The sequence below is a fragment of the Callorhinus ursinus genome, unplaced genomic scaffold (assembly GCF_003265705.2).
Source record: "Callorhinus ursinus isolate GAN/ISIS: 27379988/994484 unplaced genomic scaffold, GSC_fseal_2.0 scaffold31, whole genome shotgun sequence".
Lineage (NCBI taxonomy): Eukaryota > Metazoa > Chordata > Mammalia > Carnivora > Otariidae > Callorhinus > Callorhinus ursinus.
In genome coordinates this window covers 473,603-495,045 of record NW_027397093.1, presented here as the reverse complement: position 1 = coordinate 495,045, position 21,443 = coordinate 473,603, and the positions used below count along the sequence as shown (strand labels likewise).

At 38.5% G+C, this 21,443-nt stretch overlaps 1 protein-coding gene across 10 annotated transcripts in view; it reads left to right on the top strand.

Annotated features, from left to right (window-relative positions):
• Nucleotides 1-13,883, top strand: part of BMPR1A (bone morphogenetic protein receptor type 1A) — a 146,947-nt gene extending 133,064 nt beyond the window's left edge. For all 10 annotated transcript variants that reach the window (XM_073878718.1, XM_073878713.1, XM_025880814.2 and 7 more), the window contains 6 exons: nucleotides 3,250-3,394; nucleotides 6,914-7,106; nucleotides 8,592-8,889; nucleotides 10,550-10,725; nucleotides 11,988-12,118; nucleotides 12,206-13,883. In XM_073878718.1, the coding sequence (XP_073734819.1) occupies nucleotides 3,250-3,394; nucleotides 6,914-7,106; nucleotides 8,592-8,889; nucleotides 10,550-10,725; nucleotides 11,988-12,118; nucleotides 12,206-12,331 (1,069 nt within the window). In that variant the 3' untranslated portion in view covers nucleotides 12,332-13,883. The remainder of the gene's footprint in view (nucleotides 1-3,249; nucleotides 3,395-6,913; nucleotides 7,107-8,591; nucleotides 8,890-10,549; nucleotides 10,726-11,987; nucleotides 12,119-12,205) is intronic.
• The last annotated feature ends 7,560 nt before the right edge of the window (nucleotides 13,884-21,443 follow it).

The window sequence follows — 21,443 nt, the reverse complement described above, 5'->3', positions numbered from 1 at the left end:
CGCCGCTCCTCCCCGGGAAGGAAGGGGAGTCTCCCCGGATCTGCCGCCTGTTGGGTCCCTGCTGGAGGAGCCCCCGACTGGGCCGCGGATCACAGTTTATGGCAACCCCAAGCTGAGAGCCCGCGCCTCAGCTCCGTCTCTGCAGCCGGCTTCCCCGCTCGGATACCTGGGAGCTCTGGCGCACTCAGTCTCCCCCGGTCTTTCTGTGACCCCAAGGGTCCTGAGACCCCACTGTCCCGCGAGGGTTCCACCCCCGCTTAGCCACTGGAGCCTCAGCGGAGCCGACTTCTAAAAGGTCCGATTTTGTGCTCCGCGGCTCTAGCACTTGCCAGAAGCGGCCGGCGGAGGCCCCTCCCCCGCCGTCTATCCTCCCGAATATCGCCTCCGATTCACTTCTCCGCACGTCCTACCTTCCAGTAAGTGGTCGCTTCTCTTTTCAGAGAGTTGTTGCTACTCTCCTCTTTGATCTCCTGTTGAGTTCGTAGGTGTTCAGAATGGTTTGATCCCTATTCAGCTGAATTCCTGAGACCAGACGAAATCTAGGTCTCCTACTTCTCCGCCATCTTCCAGGTAATCCTACCCATATAAGGTTTTAAAAATAAAATTCAAAAATGGCTAAGTACATTGGGCTGTCTGTAGAGAAAACAAATCTGACTTGATGTTTTCTGTAATTTCCATCCTTTACTGTAAGTGCCAAATGGATTAAAGGACTAAACGAGAGAATCAGAATTTTAACACCTTTAAAACGTGCTAATGACATTAGGGTTGAGAAGATGGTCTTTAAACACGGCACAAAAACATGTATCAAAAAGGGGGGAGATTGGGGCGCCTGGGTGGCTCAGTCGTTAAGCATCTGCCTTTGGCTCCAGTCGTGGTCCCAGGGTCCTGGGATCGAGCCCTGCATCGGGCTCCCTGCTTGGCGGGAAGTCTGCTTCTCCCTCTCCCACTCCGCCTGCTTGTGTTCCCTCTTCTCACTGTGTTTCTCTCTGTCAAATAAATAAAATCTTTTAAAAAGTGGGGGAGGGGAGAATTGATAAGTTTAAATTGACAACATTAAAAAAACAAAACAAAGCACAGTAAGTGGAATGACAGGATACTGACAGACTGACAGAAGACTCTTGTAGCATAATTAACAAAGATTTAGCATCCAGATTATATAAGAAACTCCTAATGAATCCATGAGAAAAAAAGATAAAACATCCCTGTTAAATAGCATGAATAGGCACTTTACAGAATAGGCAAAAAAAATATGAGGAGCAGTTCACAGAAAAAAATGAACCATAGGAAAAAATATGAATTTTCTTAGAAGTCAGGGGAAAATGAGTCTGTTCATATCCATCAGGTTGGTAACTGCCTAAAAAGGTGCATATTCTAGTGCAAACTTGGAACATGGGGAAATGCACGTTGTGATATTATACTTTATAATACATTATAAAATATTGTAATATTATATATAGTGTAATGTATAGTATAGTATAATATATAGTATAATGTATATAAATAGTAATAGTTATAGTATAGTATATACTATATACTATAATAGTGTAATATAAAATTGTATTATATGTTTTATATTTATATTGATTATAGTAATATATTTATATTATAAAATATTAAAATAGTATAAAGTATCATGTATAAATATTTTATAGCATAATATTATTATTATTATACTTTACATATTATTCCACTTTGGAGAGCAATTAAGTGATATCACTAAAATTGAAAGTGTATGTACCTTTGAGAAATTCTTATACTCCTGCACAAGAGCCTGGCACAAAAATATTTTTTGCATTACTATTTGTATTAACAAACTTTTGGAATTAACAAATATGACCGTCAGAGTAAATTGTGGTAAATTCCTCACAAGAACCCGAGGTACCATTTAAATCATTTCCCTGGCAGAATAGTAGTGACTGAGACTGTGGCTCCCAGGCCCAGGCCTCTGGGTTTGGATCCCAGCTTCACCACTTGGTGGTGTCAAATGATGAACCTTTGGGTCATGGTTTCCTGGTCTGTGAAATAGGAGCAATAGTATTCACCTCTTAGGAGTTTTATGAAGAGGAAGTGAGTCCTAGAACAATGCATGACACACTCAGCATCAATAAAAATGAGCTGTTGTTTTTAAACAGGTATCAGCATGGATAAATACGTAAAACATAAGGAAGTTGTTTTTTTCTTTTAAGCAAGATATCAAGTAGTAATACAGCATATGCCATTCAAGTCACTTTGTATCCAGAGAAACAGTGTTGTTTATGAATATATTCAAATAAGAAGGACATATCACCTTTCAGGATAGTGTTTGTTTCTGAGGAGTAAAGGAAGGAAATGGAATTATCAGGGAAATGGCAGGAGCTTCAAATATTTCTAATGTTTTGTCTTTAAAATAAATATAATGTTAATGTCTATTCAGTTAATGGTCTTCACATGGGTTGCAGTTAAATCTCTACTTTCCTGTATGTTTGAAGTATTTCATAATTTGAAATTGTAAAATGAACCTTCAAAACTGTCAGAATGAGGGCGCCTGGGTGGCTCAGTCATTAGACGTCTGCCATCATCTCAGGTCATGGTCCTGGGGTCCTGGGATCGAGTCCCACATCGGGCTCCCTGCTTGGCGGGAGGTCTCCTTCTCCCTCTCCCACTCCCGCTGCTTGTGTTCCCTTTCTCGCTATCTCTCTCTGTCAAATAAATAAAATCTTTATTAAAAAAAACTGTCAGAATGAGTTCAGAGAACTTGTTTGATTTCTTTGCATCAGCTCCTTTTCCCTTTTTTAAAATGGAACTATATTCATTGTTCATTTTGATACAACAAAATTCAAAATACTGACAAATTCAAACGAGAATGCTTATGTAAAGTAGAAGGTGGGTACTCCAACATGCCCAGAAATAACTACTATTTACAACTTGTTATATATCTCTTCTGATCTTTTTAGACATATGTAGATATATATAATTTTTTAAAAATTGTATAGCTAGGATCACACTCTGCGTGCTGTTTTTAATCTGTTTTTTTTTTCACTAGCCAATGCACTGTGGACATCTTTCCATTTTAACATGTACGTGGAACTACCTCATAAACTCCATTCCTAGATATTACTTTAACAGAGGAGATATTATCCTGTAAGACTAATTTGGATGTGACTCTATCTGAAGGAAGGATGATGGTGTCGACAACCTCAAGATTTTTCTTACCCTAGAACTTTGTAGTTTGGGAATTTTAATGTAGGTTATTTTCTGCTTTTTTAAAAGACATTATTGCAAGAGCATCTCAAGCAGACGTCGTTATAATCGTGATTTGGAACAAGATGAAGCATTTATTCCAGTCGGAGAATCATTAAAAGACCTCATTGACCAGTCACAGAGTTCTGGTAGTGGATCCGGACTACCTTTATTGGTAAGATAAAATGTCATATAGACATGAGTGGTTTATTGGTACAGATTGTGTCCTTATATGATGGTAGGTAGCGTGATTGTTACAGATTAGGGAACATTACTAGGTTTGCAGTAGGTCCTTTTTTTTTTTCTTCCTTCTTATTTAGAAAGATGGCTGCAGTCATGCAAGAAGAAATCGGTTAAAAGTAAGAACTGTGAGACAAGAAGAATAGAATAGGCAGTAAGATAGAGCCACAAGCAGAGTTAAGAAAGAAAATGTGATCATGAAGTTCTGTATAAGTGCTAGAGTTAGCTCATAAGTTTTGCTTTTAACAGCCAACTTTTAAAGAGGAGTCAGATATAAATTCCTTTACCTAAGATTAAATACACTAGTTGAGAGAAGTATAACTATTTCAAATTAATAAATACTAGATATCCGGACATATTTTAATTGTTTAATTGCATTTGTTTAAAGTAAGTACATTGATCTCTAATTTTTTAATTTATTGAATTAAATAATTCTGTAATTGAATTGGAAAGGTTAAAGTAAAACTCTCTTCATGTGCAGACAGCGTGATTATCTACAAAGAAAAATTTTAAGGATGATACCATAAAGCTGTAACAACCAGCAAGTGAGTTTATCAGGGTTGTAAAATATAAGGTCACTACACAGAAATCATTGAATATAGGTACACTGGCAATGAGCAGTTAGGAATTAAAATGTTAAAAGCAGTACCATTTAAAATAGCTTCAAAAAACATCAAATATTTTAGAATAAGCTTAACAAAATTTATGTAAGACCTGAGCACTGAAAATTAGAAAACACTGCCAAGAGAAATTAACAGAGCCCTAAATAAGGGGAGATATATATCCTGTTTTTGACTCAGTAGACTCAGTATTAAAATTTCAGTTATCCTAAGTTGACTTATAGTTCCATTCAGTCCAAAATCAGAGCAAACGTTTGTAGAAATTGATAAACTGACTAACATTTATATGGAAATGCAAAGAAGAGCCAAAACACTTTTGAAAAAGAACAAAAGATTCACTGCCTGCTTTCTGGACCTACTGTAAAGCTACAGTAATCAGCTTAGTGTGGTCCTTAAGGATAAGGATAAGTGTGTTTCAGTGGAAGAGAATAGAGGGCACAGAAATGGACACAAATGTCACTTGATTTGGGTGCCAGAGTCATTCGGTGGGGAGAAGACCGTCTGTTCCACAAATGGTGCAGGGAAGATTGAGCATCCATTTCCCAAAATGTGTATCTCGACCCTTATCTCCAAATATGAAATTACCTTGAAATGGACCATAGACCTAAATGTAAAATGTAAAATTTAAAGTCTAAAAACCTTTAAAAGAAAATGTTTTAGGAAATCATTGTGACCTTGGGTTAGGCAAAGGTTTCTTAGGACACAAAAGGCATGAATAATTTTTTAAAATGATAAATTAGGCTTTTTTAAAATTTGAAACTTTTCCTTTTCAGAAGACACTTAGCTTAAGCAAAGGAAAAAATAAGTCACAAACTGGCAACACAGATCTGAAAGAATGTCTACAATTCAGTAGTAAGACAACCCCATTTTTTAAAATGGACAAAAGATTTGAACAGATACTTCCCAAAAGAAGAGAAAGGAATTGCGGCAGATAAGCACAAGAAAAGGCAGGGAATTGCAAGTTAAACATTAAAGTGAGATACTGCACATCCACTAGCATGACTAAGACTGAGAATATTAAGTGCGGAAAAGAGTACAGATCAACTAGAAATCTCGTACATTGCTGATTGAAATGAAAACATTTCAGTCACTTTGGGAAGCGGGTTGACAGTTGACTGAAAAGGTTAAGCATATACTTTCTATACGGTGAAGCAGTTCTTCCGCTAAGTATTCACCGAAGAGATCTGCAGACATGCCCACACAAAGACCTGAATGTGAACGTTCACAGCAGCTTTATTCGTAAGACATAAATTGTCAACAACCCAAAAGTCCATCATTTGGTAAATGGATAAACAGGTCATGGTACATTCATACAGTGGAACATTCCTCATCAATAAAAAAGGAACTACTGATACAGGCAACAACAATACAAATGGATTTTGAAGTGTTTTATGCTAAGCGAAAGAAACTAGACACAAAAGACTGCATATTGTATGTTTTCACTTATGTGATATTCCAGAAAAGATCAAACTGTAGGAAAAGAAAACAGATCAGTGATGCCAGGGCCTGGGGGTGGGTGGGGAGGGGATTGACTTTAAAGAGGCAAGAGGGAACTTTCTTGGGTGATGGGAACGTTCTCTATCTTAATTGTGGTGATGGTTGTATGACTGTATACACTCGTCAAACAGTTCTCAAAAAGAGTGGATTTTGTTGTATGTAACTTATACCTCAATAATCCTGACTTCTTTAAAAATTACAAAAGGATTCTGAAATAACTGATCCATAAAGTAAGTCAGTTTAGGTATGCACAAAATGTAATTCATTTTAACTGCATTTCCAGCCAGGACCTTAGGGTTCTTTTTAATATTTAGAATGGCCATTAGTGCTTCTGAAAATGAAAGGTAGCAATTAATGTGCATCTTTGAGTCAACAAAAATTAATGAAAGCACTTACTATATTTCAAGTGTTCCCCTAAACAAATCCCTATATTCTGTGAGTAGGAAGGAATAGAATTCAAACAAATCCATATATAAATAATAATAAAATTGTAATTGTGATAAGTGCAGCAGCTGAGAGGTATACGTGTGCTATGAAGCTGTTTCACAGAGAAACGACCCTTTTAAGTAAAGGGAACTGCACATGCAGAAAGACTCTGAGACAGGAATATGCAGGAATGAATTCTAAAAGCTGAAGTAAGGGGAGTAAGAGGTGGGTCATGAGAGCAAATGATGAGGCGCAAAGTCAGGCAGGGGCCAGATCATGTAGGGTCTTAATGACTTGAGTGGAAGATTTGTAACTAACATTTAGATTTGGCTGCATAACAAAGCATCCCTAAACTTAGTGGCTTGAAGCAACAAACATTTATTATCTCTCATGATTCTGTGGATCTGCTGGGCAGTTCCTTTTCTGGACCTGCTCAGCTAGAGAATTAAATGATATAGTTCACGGACAGGGCCAGGGGCTCCCAGGGTTTTTCCACCCCTCATAGAGTTCTCCGGAATAGCAAGGAAGGGCAAGCCCTGGAGCACAAACACTTTTCAAGTCTCTACTTGCATCACATCTGCGGTTGTTCCATTGCCAAAAGCAAATCCTGTGGCCACGCCCAGAGTCTGCAGAGGAGACTACCCAAGGGTGTGGACTGGGACTGGGAACAGAATTATGTTGACCATTTCTGCAAACAATCTGTCATGTCACCTAACCCGTTAGTGTGCGATTTCACAATGTATGTTGTATGTTGTTTCATCTTCTTTTAAATCCTTTATAAATTCCACCATTGGGGTGGGTTGGTTGTACATCCCGTCCTTTTTGATGGGACAGGCTATCGGGCCACTTTCTCAGTCTTAGCCAGTTCTTTTCATCAAGAACTCCACAAACATTCTGCTTTTATCGTGAAGGTTCAGCGAACTATTGCCAAACAGATTCAGATGGTTCGGCAAGTTGGTAAAGGCCGGTATGGAGAAGTGTGGATGGGTAAATGGCGTGGTGAAAAGGTGGCAGTCAAAGTGTTTTTTACCACTGAAGAAGCTAGCTGGTTTCGAGAAACGGAAATCTATCAGACTGTGCTGATGCGCCACGAAAACATACTTGGTGGGTACACGTTTGGTTTCGCCCGATTCCATATTCTGACAGGGTTAGTGGGGTGCAGTGGAAGCCTGCCACACGGACTTTGAAAACATACGTGAATCCCATTATGTGCATCTGGCTAAAGGAAACCCACGAGAATACACGGTTTAATTCCAAAACAATCCTGAATGCCCACCAACCACTTTATTTACTCTCCAACTAGGAAAACAATAGGGAGTTTCAAATTCGAAGTAGTGCTAGTTTGTTGGACTTACTCATATAGTAACACAGCCCAAGTTTTTTTAAAGGTAATTTAAGCAATTTTCTAGTGTAACTTTAACTATATGTGCCCTTTGCCTTTTATAAACCAACCCCCCCACCTTCATTTACAAAATAGAAAAATAATTTATGTATGATCTGATTAGTAGGGTGCAGAAACTCCTCTAGCTTTCCTGACTTTTCAGCTACTATTTCCCTACCCTTTAATTTAGAGAGAGCATAGCACGTTGCCACAAGTATTCCAGACACTTAACTGTTAGTTTCCTAAGGGCTGTCACAACAAATTACCACAAACTGGGTGGCTTAAAACAACAGAAATTTATTTTCCCGGAGTTGTGGAAGCCAGAAGTTTAAAAGGAGGGTGTCGGCAGGGCCGTGCTCTCTGAAGGCTCTAGGAAGGGCCTCTTCCTTACCTCCTCCCAGCTTCCGGTAACTGTCAGCAATTTTTGGCACTTCTTGGCTTGGAGATAGCACTCTTACCCTCTGTTGTCACATGGCCTTCTCCCTTGTATGTCCACATTGCCCTCTTGTAAGGATACTGGTCATTGAATCAGGACCCACTTGAATCTAGTATTGACCTTCTCTGAACTTGGTTACATCTACAAAGACCCTGTTCCAAATAAGGTCACATATACCAGTACCAAGTGGACGTGAATTGGCATGGAGTGGGGGGTGCGCACTATTCAAGCCAGCACTCACTCACCTTCTTCTGAAGGGAAAGGGGACAAGAAAAAGAAAGAAAGGAGGCCGGTATCATTGCCCCGCTTATCAGTGAGCCAGATAGATAGGCTTGATGGGCAAATGGGAGCTGGCTTAGGAGCAAACTCGTGGTTGAACATTTTAACTTTATTATTTTAATGTGTCCACTTTTCAATTTGAAATTGAGAGCTTTTCCACACTCCTTCTTCTTACAGTTCTTCATGCTTAGAGAATCATGGAGATGGATAGCATTTCCCCAGGTTATTTTCTGATATGTGATCTTTTCCTTAGTCATATGATTGTCATTTTCATGATTATCATTAAGATTATTTTAAATATATTGCAGAAATGTAGAGTTATCTGTGAAAATGGTAGGAAAGAATGGTACAAATTCAAGAGATCTTGCTAGGCAAATTAAATTTTTATTATCTGTACAAGATACCCAAGTTATTCTCAGTATCCTAAATGAGCATTCATTATTCTTCTTACCCATTTATAATAACTAACCCTTTAAACCCATTAATTGAACAGGTTTCATAGCGGCAGACATTAAAGGTACAGGTTCCTGGACTCAGCTCTATTTGATTACTGATTACCATGAAAATGGATCTCTCTATGATTTCCTGAAATGCGCTACACTAGACACCAGAGCCCTGCTCAAGTTGGCTTATTCAGCTGCCTGTGGTCTGTGCCATCTCCACACTGAAATTTATGGCACCCAAGGAAAGCCTGCGATTGCTCATCGAGACCTAAAGAGCAAAAACATCCTCATTAAGAGAAATGGAAGTTGCTGTATTGCTGACCTGGGCCTTGCTGTTAAATTCAATAGGTAAGCAGTTCTTTGCCTGTGTTTTGAAATCATTGTAACCTCCAAAAGATATTTGCCTATTTGGATTCAAGATAGTGGAATTCCAAACATGTATTTGGGCTTATCTGGTTATATAAATAAATAATTGGGATTTTCTGTCTTGGTGTTCTGTTTCTCTGGGTTTTCTGTTTTGTTTTGTTTTGTTTTTAAAAAATTACAACCTACTCTACATAGTTCCTGATTTCCTGCTTTTTATTGTCTTCGACATCATTCTATTGCAATTTATATAGATTTGCTTCTTTCTTTTTAACAACGTTGATGCAGTTTTCCATTATGTGGATGTACTATAATTCATTTCATCTATGACCCAGCTGATGGGCATTAAAGTTATCTCTACTTTATTATTTAAAAAAATGCTTTAATTGTATTTTACCCATATGTAATATCCTTGACTGCTTGTGTAAGTATTTGTTTGTGGTGGATTCCTAGAGAAGGGGCTAAACAGAGTATGTGCCTATTAAAGTATAGTATAATTGCAAGCTCTTCCTTTAGGAAGCGTTCGTCAGTTTACAGTCCCATAAACAGAGTTAGAAGTTATGCCATTTCTCCATCACCACTTGAAATTGTCGATATTTTTAAAATAGCATTATCAGAATTTTAGGTAACTACTGAAACTGTTTTAATATTGTTACAACTCTAGGATACAGCAGCCAGTTTACATTTCAGAATTCATTTTCAGGTTATAAAATAAAAGTACTAGTCCATAAAAAAGCAAATGTTAAAATTTAAATCTTCTTCCCTAGTTGTTACAGTGTTCTGATCCTGTGGTTCTTTATCATTGTGGTGTTTATTGGCTCAAATACTCATCAGGTACTGTTTAATAAAATCCAAAATATGTTATATTAATCTTGGCTTCGGAGTAGTTTCCAGAACCTGCCAGAATTGGGGGCCTAAACAACAAAAGCATTTATGTCTTCCAACTCTAAAATTTAGTCCCAAAATTGAAAAACCAATAAACATCATTTATTACTGATTGTCAATATGATTATGTAAACATTACTCACACTAGAACTAAGTTGGACCCAAAAAGAAAGTGTTTGTGTCACAAACGCTGAGTTTATCACGTGAGAACAGTAAAAGCATTGATTCCTCTCAGCTTATTTTTACATTCGCTTGTTCTGGGACGTTAATTATCTACTGCTCTTTCTTATATTCAGTACTGTTCTTTTTCTTAGAGAGGCACTAAATTTGTTTGGTGACGAAACTTGAACTGATGTGAGATGTTTATTGTCTTTATCCAGGATAATATGAATATTCATACTTAACTTTTCACTGCAGACAGTAATGATTCTGATTGAGTGCCGCCCCAGACCCTCCTGGGGTTTTGTGTAATACGTAACATGTATTTAAAGGGTATATTACTTTTCTAAAATCTGGGAAATGCTAAATTTTAAAATCTTATCCAGTCATAAGGAATTCTGTTAAGGGAATGTTGATATAAGATTAGTAGGTTAGATAGATTTTTTTTTAATCTTATTTTTTTATATATTTATGTGTTTTGTGTGTGTGTGTGTGTGTATGTACACACGGAGGGAAGAGTCTGACTTACAAAATGAGACACAAATGCAAGATAAACTATTTTGTTCCTGGCCCTCAACCTGAACACTGTCTTCTGTTTTAGCGACACAAATGAGGTTGACGTACCCTTAAACACCAGGGTGGGTACCAAACGCTACATGGCTCCAGAAGTGCTAGACGAGAGCTTGAATAAAAACCATTTCCAGCCCTACATAATGGCCGACATCTATAGCTTTGGCCTGATCATTTGGGAAATGGCTCGTCGTTGTATCACAGGAGGTAAGACTTTAGGTAGTAGGTTTCCAGTTATGTTTGTAGCCTCATTATTCAAAAAAAGTAACAGCTTCATTTATATAATTTAGATGTCATATATGTCAGGGATTCCCAAGGCCACTCCCAGGTTCTTTGATTTCACTACAAGGACACACAGGATTCAGCATATAGTTGTCCTCACAGCTAAGATTTATTACAGTGCAAGGATACAGATAAAATCAGCCAAGGGAAATGGTGCATGGAGCAAAGTTCAGAGGAAATCAGGCACAGGCTTCCAGAAGTCCTCTCCCAGTGGAGTCACACAGGATGTGCTTAAGTCCTCCAGCAGTGAGTTATGACAACATGTGAAATATTGTCATCTAGGAAAGTTCATTAGAGACCTAGTAGCCAAAGATATTTTTGGAGCTGGTCACATGGGCACCCTCTGCCTAGCATGTACCAGAATTCCGAACTCCTAGAAAGAGAGCAGGTGTTCAGCATAAACCAATACTGTTTGTACAAATAGTCAAGGCACACAGTGAGTGACCCTTATCATTTAGGGAGAGTTTTATATGAGTGTGTAGGGAATTGTTAACCCAGCAAGTTCCCAGATACCGGCCCAGCGCCAACCCTGCAAGCAGGCCTTTTCAGAGGATAGCAGTCTCCAGCCTGCTGCGTTAACTTTTTTCTGCATATCATGTTGGTCTTTCTGCGCAGAAGGAAATAAGACAAAACAAAAAACAAAAGCCACATTCGTTAATAAGAACAATTATGTATATAAGTAATCAAATTAAAAATCGAAGGGGTGCCTGGCTGGCTTAGTTGGGTAAGTGACCGGCTCTTGGTTTCAGCTCAGGTCATGATCTCAAGGTTGGGAGATCAAGCCCCACATCTGGCTCCGTGCTGAGCATGGAGCCTGCTTAAGATTCTCCCTCTCCCTCTGCCCCTCCTTGGCTTGCTTGCTCTCGCGCGCGCACACGCATGTGTACACGCAAAATAAATACATAAATAAAAATTGAAGGTAAATGAGTGCTTCACCTTACTTTTCTTAAGGGATATAGGTATGTCCACAGGTATGATGGGGACCCTGATGGAGGTAGAGGAAATATTTAGGCATAGAAAAAGAGAAGAAAACACATTTACTATTAAAAGTGAATCATTCACTCTATAATTCTCTTCTTTATGTAGGAATCCATTTTATCTCCCATAGTTCAGTAAGAGGTGCTGAGTAGGTTGATATATTTTGTCCAGCCATTTTTGCGCCCACTGTGTTTTCTCACTCCCTATAGGGATAGTAGAAGAGTACCAGTTGCCATATTACAATATGGTGCCCAATGATCCGTCATACGAAGATATGCGTGAAGTTGTGTGTGTGAAGCGTTTGCGGCCAATTGTGTCCAATCGATGGAACAGTGATGAAGTAAGTAGAGCTCCGTCCCCTGAGGAGGTGATTGGTAAGTGTCGTCAAAGATCTTTATGTGCTCACTATATTCTCTTTACTTTTCAGTGTCTACGAGCAGTTCTGAAGCTCATGTCAGAATGCTGGGCCCACAATCCAGCCTCCAGACTTACAGCTCTGAGAATCAAGAAGACACTTGCCAAGATGGTTGAATCCCAGGATGTAAAGATTTGACGGTGAAAACAGTCATGAGGAGCAATTCTAGACTGCAAGAATTGTTTTCACCCAAGGAGCAGGTGGAGTTAGAGTAGAATACGGATGCTGACTTGGTTCTCAGACTCTCTCCTCACCACACCTTCACAGGCTGCTAATACTAAACCTTTCAGTACTCTGTAGAATAACAAGCTGGGAACTTCTAAACACTTTGTTCTTTATATATGGACAGCTTTATTTTAAATGTGGTTTTTGATGCCTTTTTTTTTTTATTGGGTTTTTATGAACTGCATCAAGACTTCAATCCTGATTATTAATAAGTCTTCAGTCAGACTCTGGGTACTGAATTCCCTATTCATAAAATGGTGCTTTCTGTGAAAGCCTTAAGAAGATAAATGAATTCAGCAGAGATGGAGAAATACACACCCTTGCCTTCTACCTGAGGAAAATTAATCTATTTGTATTCCACCTTTGTAAACAGCCTATGGATTATGATCTGTTTGGGATACAGTAGCTTGATAGTTTGACAGGCTTTGATATTGGTCTGTGTGTGTACACACACACGCACACACCAGGATTCCTCTGCTGCCATTTGAATTAGAAGAAAATGATTTATGAATGCACAGGAAGATGCTGGTGGCTGGTGGTTTTGTGCTTTAAAAATGCATTATCTGACCAAGATTCTCCAATCACATAAAAACCATTTATTTACCTTGCAAGTGAGCTAGCTTCTCTGCCAACTTTATTTTTTAACATAAAAGTTGATATAAAGGCCAAAAGAAGTTTAAAGTGTCTGTAAATTTGGACTGTTTTCCTTTCATCACCATCTTTTTCTTCCTTCCTCCCTCCCCTTCCTCTCCCCCCACCCCTTCCTTCTCTTTCTTTCTTTTCGGTAATTCTTACTTTTGTCATGAAAAGCATCTTATCCAAAGTTGGAACTTCCAATGCCATGAACCTTCTAAAGAAAACACTTCTTATTGAAGTGAATTACTAATTACTGCATTTGATAGCAATGTAAGTGCCTATAATCATGTTCTATATTCTTTATTCTCAGTAACTTTTAAAAGGGAAGTTATTTATATTTTGTGTGTAATATGCTTTATTTGCAAAACACCTCTACAACCATATTTTATATATGTACATACATTCATACTGTAGAAACCAGCTCTCATGTGTACCTCATATCCCATTCTTAAGGGAAGAAAATTAAAAGATCATCAGAAAAAAATGTTATAACATAGAACTACTTGTAAATTGTCAGAATTAATGCATTCAAAGTAGTGTATCAAATCTAGGACTTTGTTATCTAAGCATATACTTTCATTAAGATGCTGTCATCTCAATTTTTCTTTATGAAAGGATCCTCCAATTAGAAGTTTCTGTTTCAGAGCTGATATAAACTTATCAACAGATGTTTGGGGCGTTTAAATCATTTGAGATTTTTGGTTTTATGATTTCTGTTCCATAACTTGTGAAGACAATGAAGAGTCAGGCAAAAAAGTTCAGTATCTACTCATTACCTGTATCTATACCATATAGCTGTTACTCAATAAAATGCTACATATTTTATGGATGCCTTGTTATCCCAAGGAATAATTCTGATTTACTTAAACTTCTCCAATGCCTTTTAAGTATTGTCTTATCCTGAGTAAACAACTCATGGGTGCATAAAGTGAAATAGTTTTCTTTGACTGTAACATAAAATAAATGTGATTACATCACAACTTCTTTAAAAGTCTTTAAAGGGGAGGAATCAGGGCATGTATCCATCCATTACCAAAAATCTGACTGGCATTTAAGGATGAAACTCTTACGTATTTATACATCAAACTTAACAAATTTGGAATCTGCTTTAATAGTTTTGACTAAGTTTAGTAATTTTCATCTAACATAATTAAAATTTGAAGTGTTCACAAAAATAAGTAAATGTGCGTATTGATAATACCCAATAACATGTTCTTTCAGAATGTCCTTCCCTATACTGAGAGAGATTCTAATCCATGTTGCCTTGTGACTTAAGAACACTTCTGAGCTCTGATTTTAATCTAAGGTTAATCTTGCTTTATTTTTTATTGGTTAAACTATAAATCCTGAACATTATTTGTCATCTTACTAACAAAGAACATATGTAAAGAAAGGCAAACTCTATTCTTAAAAATGTTGAAATAGTGGGTGGAGGCAGACAATTACAGGTAGTATATAAGTACAAGACCACTATATTGATTTTTTTAAATACATCTAATAAGAGTAGTATCAAGAATTAACTTTAGCAACTTGTTCAATAAAAATATTTTCTAAGGTAGCATGTTCTTTAAAAAGCAAATGATGCCATTTTGAAATCCCAAAGTCCAAAAAAAATATGCATGAAACTTATTTTCTTCTCCTTACTCTTGCTGTTAAATTTCTGAGTTCATCCAGTAAGTGAAATATTTAAGACTGAGGAAGTATTACATCGTACCTTAGAGTTAATAATTTGTAAAACCCTAGAAGCCATTATTTGGCCCCACTTACAATTTTAAAATTTTAAATTTAAAAAATTTTAAATTTAAAAATTTTAAAAATGTGTGGCTTCTGTCTGTCATCCTTTTAAATGAGTAAAACATAAAAACAAGCAAAAACCCAAAGCAACCTGAATACAATAGAAGTTAGCCCTCAAAGAAAATTCCTTTTACTGAATTCCCTTTATACTGGTAAATACCTCCAGAATTAAAGGCACACCAGGATCCGCCTCAGTGCATTCATTCTGAGCTTTCCCTGTGCTTTCTTTTGAACAAATTTCTGAAGTACAAAATTTGAATCTAATTTCTCTGGAAATGTTTTCACAGAAGATCTTTCAGTCAACATTTTATGTTGCATTTCCGATGTCTGGAAGTGTCCCTAAACTTAGAAAGTGGCCTATAGTTTTTGAAAATTATGTTCTCCTAGAATAGGCCAGATTTTTTATTTATTCACTCTAAAATACTCAGTACCTTTCTCTTTCATATGCTTTTCTTCTGTTTAGAACAAAAATGTAACACAACTTTTAAAGAATCCTGTATCTCTTAAACTGGCCCAAGATCAAATTTGATAATGAATGATTTATTCCAGGCAAGATTTTATAAATTAAATCACTTGTGTTTCTTTGCGTACACGTTGTTTGGAAATGTTGCAAACATCTAAAATAATCTCAACAGAAATACTAATTGATTTTTTTAAAAAGATTGTTGTAGCTCTTGTACTGTTTAGAGGGTAGTATTTATTATTTGTTTCGGTCAGGTGTTAAAATAGGGTAGCAGTTCATCCTCTTGCCTTAGTGCTATTTATGAGAGTCACAGTGAAAACTGCAGAGAACTGACATGTTCATAAAAACTGAATTAAATCTCGGGCAGCAGCATACAAAGCCACATGTAATGATCATCCCATAAGGAAAGTATGTGAATACTGCTTTTGCAAAGGATTAAATATATTATTGTAATTTTAGCTCGTGCTCTGTACTATACTATGCTTTCAGTGGAATTATTTAAGCCCTTTTAGTGACCATTGTCCTTGCCCATTTAAAAACTAAAATGTAGTATATGTTGTATAAAATGAAAATATCATTATAGCTTAATTAGGGAAGTTGTACATAGACATTGAAAGAAGGGTTAAAAACAAACAATTTTATTATGCAATTGTAAAACACCAAAAATATAGATTCATCTTTGATATGTAACACACTAAATGTATTTTGTACAGCATCTGGTTTAAAAGGTGCCTTATTAAGTTTACCATTAATTGCTTTGTTCTATATATAGATTACATCCAATGTATCATTTTTAAGTAAATAACCTTATTTTAGTATACTTTAGTGATGTGTTTTGTGATACTCTACTCGGACTGTATTGTGTATCAGAAGTCACATGTCTGGTGAGATTTTATGACAGATAAGTAAGTATATATACAAGCATCCCTGAGATGTGCATCTCAAGCTACTGGAAATCAAGTGTGGAACACAAGGCAGGTAAGTGACCACACACTCTTTCCTTTGTGTACATAGAGCAGTTGAAAACCCATTACAGTGAAGGGTTGTTTCCCTTTAAAAAAAAATTCTTTTTTTAAAGATTTTATTTATTTGACAGAGAGAGACAAAGCAAGAGAGGGAGCACAAGCAGGGGGAGTGGGAGAGGGAGAAGCAGGCTTCCCACGGAGCAGGGAACCCAACGTGGGGCTCGATCCCAGGACCCGGGATCATGACCTGAGCCGAAGGCAGACGCTTAGCAACTGAGCCACCCAGGCGCCCCTAAAAAAAAATTCTGATTCTAAAAATATGTACTCATTGCAGAAATTTTAGAAAACACAGGAAAGAATAAAGCAAATAAAATCACAATTCTATTGCCACATGTATCCCTATTTACATTTGAATGTTGCTTTTCAATCTTTTTTTCCTGCATATTTTTTTTTTTTTACAAAATTTGAGATCATAGTATGTCATTAATATCCATGGAGAATGTAACTTCAAAATCTTAACTACATAATATCTTACCAAGTGGATGGAATAATTTATTTTTGTAATTCCCTATTGAATATTTGGGTTATTTCCATTGTTTTAAAAAATATAATGAACGTATTGAACATCCTTGTACATAAATCTTTTTTTTTAAAGATTTTATTTATGTGAGAGAGAGAGAATGAGAGATAGAGAGCACGAGAGGGAAGAGGGTCAGAGGGAGAAGCAGACTCCCCGCCGAGCAGGGAGCCCGATGTGGGACTCGATCCCGGGCCTCCAGGATCATGACCCGAGCCGAAGGCAGTCGCCCAACCAACTGAGCCACCCAGGCGCCCCCCTTGTACATAAATCTTTTAAATCATAAATTTATTGTCTTAGATTACATTCCTGAAAGTGGGACTAGTGGACAGGAACTTTTAAGATTATTTAAGATGAAAAATAGTCTAAGGTTCTTGCTAAGTGTGGCTGTATTACTGCCCAGAGGGTTTCTCTTGCACACTCCTACTCGTGTCAAGAGTGTTCATCTCATGACTTGGACAGGTCATTGCTTCCAATTTCCTTCTCTCTCTGCTAGCATAGCGCCTGGTTTCTGTTACTTATCGTCATGGAATCCATTTATCCAGCTTTACTGTGTTCCTGCTGCAGCAAATACTTTGTGAAAAGCTGAAACTTCAGGGCGGAAGGTAGCTTGCCCTCTGTTCTGCAACAGTATCCTCTCCCCTCCTGCACTTAGTATCAGCACCTATCAGAGCTGTTTCCGGTTGTGTGTCTATTCACTCCGTCAGCAAACCTTGGGATGCCTTAGGCAGCTGGACATACTAAATCATCATAAAAGATTTGGGACTAGTTGATGTCTCCCCCCCGAAAAATGCATGTTTGGGAATAGCTTGTTAGAGATTCTTCACAGGAACCCCTGTTTAGTGTCCCGTAAGATGGTTTCTTGAAAGAAGAGCATGCACACTCAGTGCAGCTTGGTAAAGAATCAGGGATTTCCTGGGCCTGTCAAATACTTGTAGCTTTCCTTCTGTCTGTAAAAGGTTGACCCCAAACCTGGATCAATATATTCATTTTTCCTTCCCAGCATAATCTGTTACTCTCACTGACTGGTTGGAATAGTGACAATTTCCAAGGTTTCTTTAATATTATTAGTAGTATTAGTAGAGAAGACATTAAGAAATGAGGACACTGTTCTTCCAGAATAATCTAATTCTTGTAGGTAATTTCAGGCAGATGCTAATTTAGACATTAAATCTTCATTCACTTGGAGAACTGTCTCCCTGCTGCTAGTGCACGGACCTTTTCTGGCACTAAAGTTAGATGCATGTTCCTAGAAAGCCTTGCTTCAGCCCTCAGGGCAGTACCCGACCAAGTGGACACGGCGCACTGAAGGTGGCCAGTCGGTCGTGTTCAGAGAGGCCACTTAATGGTAGCGGCCCCCTACTGGTCATAGGGAGTTAAATACTGCGAGCTCAGGGCAAGAGCAGAAACAGGCACGTCTCCCGAACGAAAGCTGGAAATCAGAAGGAGGAGACTTAGTTCAGGCGCAAAGGTACACACGCAAAATATGTCCGCTAGAAGCAGAGGCTAGGGCTGAAAGGTTCATCCGTGATTGCCCTTGGAGGTGGAGATTGTGATTCTCGTTTTTAGGTGGAAAACATGTGGCCTACCTGTAACTCCTCTGAACTGTATCTTCTTGGCCTTTGTCTCATCACTTTTACACTGAAGTGTCCTATGTATTTTCAGAACGAAGTTCACGGTGATTCTAGATGCTGCTTCCTCCCTCCACCTCGCTTCCCGTATCGTAAATTTTATATAGGGAACCGGAAATGTTACCATTATTCAAAAGTCAAAAGTCGGTATAAAATGCTCATGTTGCAAGTATTTTCAGGCTAGAGGAAGAAAGGACTAGGGCCTTCGTTGATGAGAGGGGAGCCATCTGTAAAGCAAAGTTAAAATCTGGCTGATGACAGGGTGATGAAGTGCACCTGCCGTTCTGTTCTCTGTCGCTCTGCTGCAGGACTCAAATCCAAGAAGACGTTGAAAGACATTAAAAAGAAAGAACCGAAAGGCTGCGGCACAAATAATACTGCAATGGAAGGCATTTCAATCAAACACCTAAAAATAAAACTTACTATTTGATTCTGTCTTCATTCTTGGCTAGACTGGGTGGAGATCGAATCTAACAGAAGATATTTCCAGGATCCCTGTTGCCAGTAAGAAGCCTGATGTGTGTCTAATTCAATCCTTTGTCATTTAACTTATTTTTTTCATTCAAGAAACAATTTTCAGAGTGCCTGGGTGGCACAGTCGGTTGAGCATCTTACTCTTGGTTTCAGCTCAGGTTGTGAGATCGAGACCCACGTCGGATTCAGTGCTCGGCGGTCTGCTTCAGACTCTCTCCCTCTGCCCCTCCGCCCTCCCCGCTTGTGCACACTCCTGCGATGGTGCGCTCTCTCTCTCAAATCTTAAAAACAAAACGGGATTTTCTTTTTCTTTTTGATGTTTTGAAGTTTAGCTTGCCATGTCTAGATGTATTCTTTGTGTTAGTACTGATTGGGTACTTTTAACCTTTCCTTGAACCTGGGAATTTCCACTATTTATTTCCTCCCTTCCGTTCTTTTACTTTACTCTTTCTAGAATTCCTATGAGATGAATAGTAGGTCCCCTGGGTGTTTCTTCCATATTTCTTAACATGTCTGTTATCTGATCTGTCTTACCGTCTGCTTTTCAGCCCATTTACTAAGTTTATTTCAACCAAATTTTTTTTTATTTGGAAATAATTTCAAAATTCCAGAAAAGTTGTGAAAAGTACAAAAAATGCCATTTACACTTCACCCAGATTCATCAACTATTACATTTTGCCACAACTGCCTTGCTTGTGTGTGTGTATAAGAATTATAAAGGCGCGGTGTTGGAATGTTTGAGCACACGCACATAACCACTTCTGAACTACTTGGATTACAGAGCTCGTGCCTCTAAGTACTTCAGGGATATTCCATTACAAAACCAGTTACATATGATTTTCCAAAATCAGAAAAGTTGACATTGATACCATAACAATCATTGGCAATACCATACTCTGCAGACCTTTCCCAGTTCTAATAAAGTCGTTGAGAGCACATTTCCCAGGTCCAGAGTCTGTCAGGGATCTTGCATTGCATTTAGTTGTCATGTCTCATTCTTTAATCTGAAACAGTTCTCCAGTTTGTTTTTTTTGTGATACATTTTCTAGAGTGAAAGGCCAGAGTTTCTGTGGACATACTTGTGTCCTCAGGGCATCCCATTGGGACGCCATGGCGCATGTCTCATTATTAATGATGTCCCATTATTAATTAATCACTGTCAATCCCTTGTTCAAGGTGAAACGTTTCTTTACTGTAAAGTGGTGGTACACCCTTTGTAATTACTATGTTACGGAGATAATTTGAGACTGTTCTAGCCATTGGTAATTCTAATGTGAATCAGTGCTTACAAAGTAGTGATTTTCTACTTGCATTATTACATCTACATTTATTAATTGGCATTCTGTAAGGGAGAGGTCTGTCTTCTCTTGTTTATTTTTTTGTTATCAGTAGGAACTCATGGATTCTTATTCTATGCAATGAGTTAGAGTCTATTAGGTCATTATTTGTTCTGATGCTCAAATTGATCCAGACTTGGCCACTGGAAGCTCATCAAGTTGGCTCTTGAGTCCTTTTTCCACGTGCTCATCTTTTCTTGAGCACTTCTTACTTTTTGGCACTTAAAAGATGTTCCAAGGGCATCTGGTAGTTTCCCTGCCCCAGCCATGGAGTCAGCCATTTCTCCAAGGCTCTCTGATTCCCTCAGGAAGGATGGTATTTAGAGGCCAGGACCTAAGTGGCAAGTAAGATTTCCAGTTTCCTGTATTGTTTCTAGAGATGTGTATATTCCAAAATGTTCAGTTTTTTGAGTTTTGGATCCTCTTCTTCATGACACTAGTTTTCCACAAATGTTTGGCACTTTGGCATAGTTGCTCGCCTTTGTATTTGGTGAACCCCTGCTCCCCTCAGTTCTGTGTTCCTCGGCTTCCTGTTTTTATCAAGAAGTGATGGGGCAACAGCAGTTTCTTAAAGGAACAATTAAGCAGTGCTCCTTTCTTCTTGCCTAGGATTCAGGCTTTTCCCACTCCACGTATTTACCTCCCCCTCCCCGCCCCCCGCCACCTCAGCAAGTTTTGTCATTGTTAGGCCAGGTCTGGGGGAGCTTTCTTGACAGAGGAGGATGGAGCAATCCTGCTCAGGCTAGAGCTGGACTGGAGCTGTGGATGTTTTCAAGACAAATGTCCTGGGATACCAGCAGAGTGGCAGAGCATGAGAGGAAAGGAGAGCTTTCAGAAACATTGTTTACAGACCATGCATATCCTCTCCACAATGTTCCTAAACTACAAATTGTTTCTGAAATAAAAGCAGAGGTCAGGTGATACTTTGGCATTATGTTGTGTGTGGGGACACACCTCTGGACTGACAGCCGCGGGCCCTGACTTCGGTTAGGTTGTCCATGTCGTCTGGGAGCTTCCTGCCTCCAGAGAGTCCGTAGCCGCCTGCAGCTGGGGGCCCAGGATGGACCTGTCCTGCCCGACTCTGGGCACAGGCCACCGCTGCTAGCCACTTAGCAGGGGCAGGTGACAGCCAGGACCCGCTAGGGCTG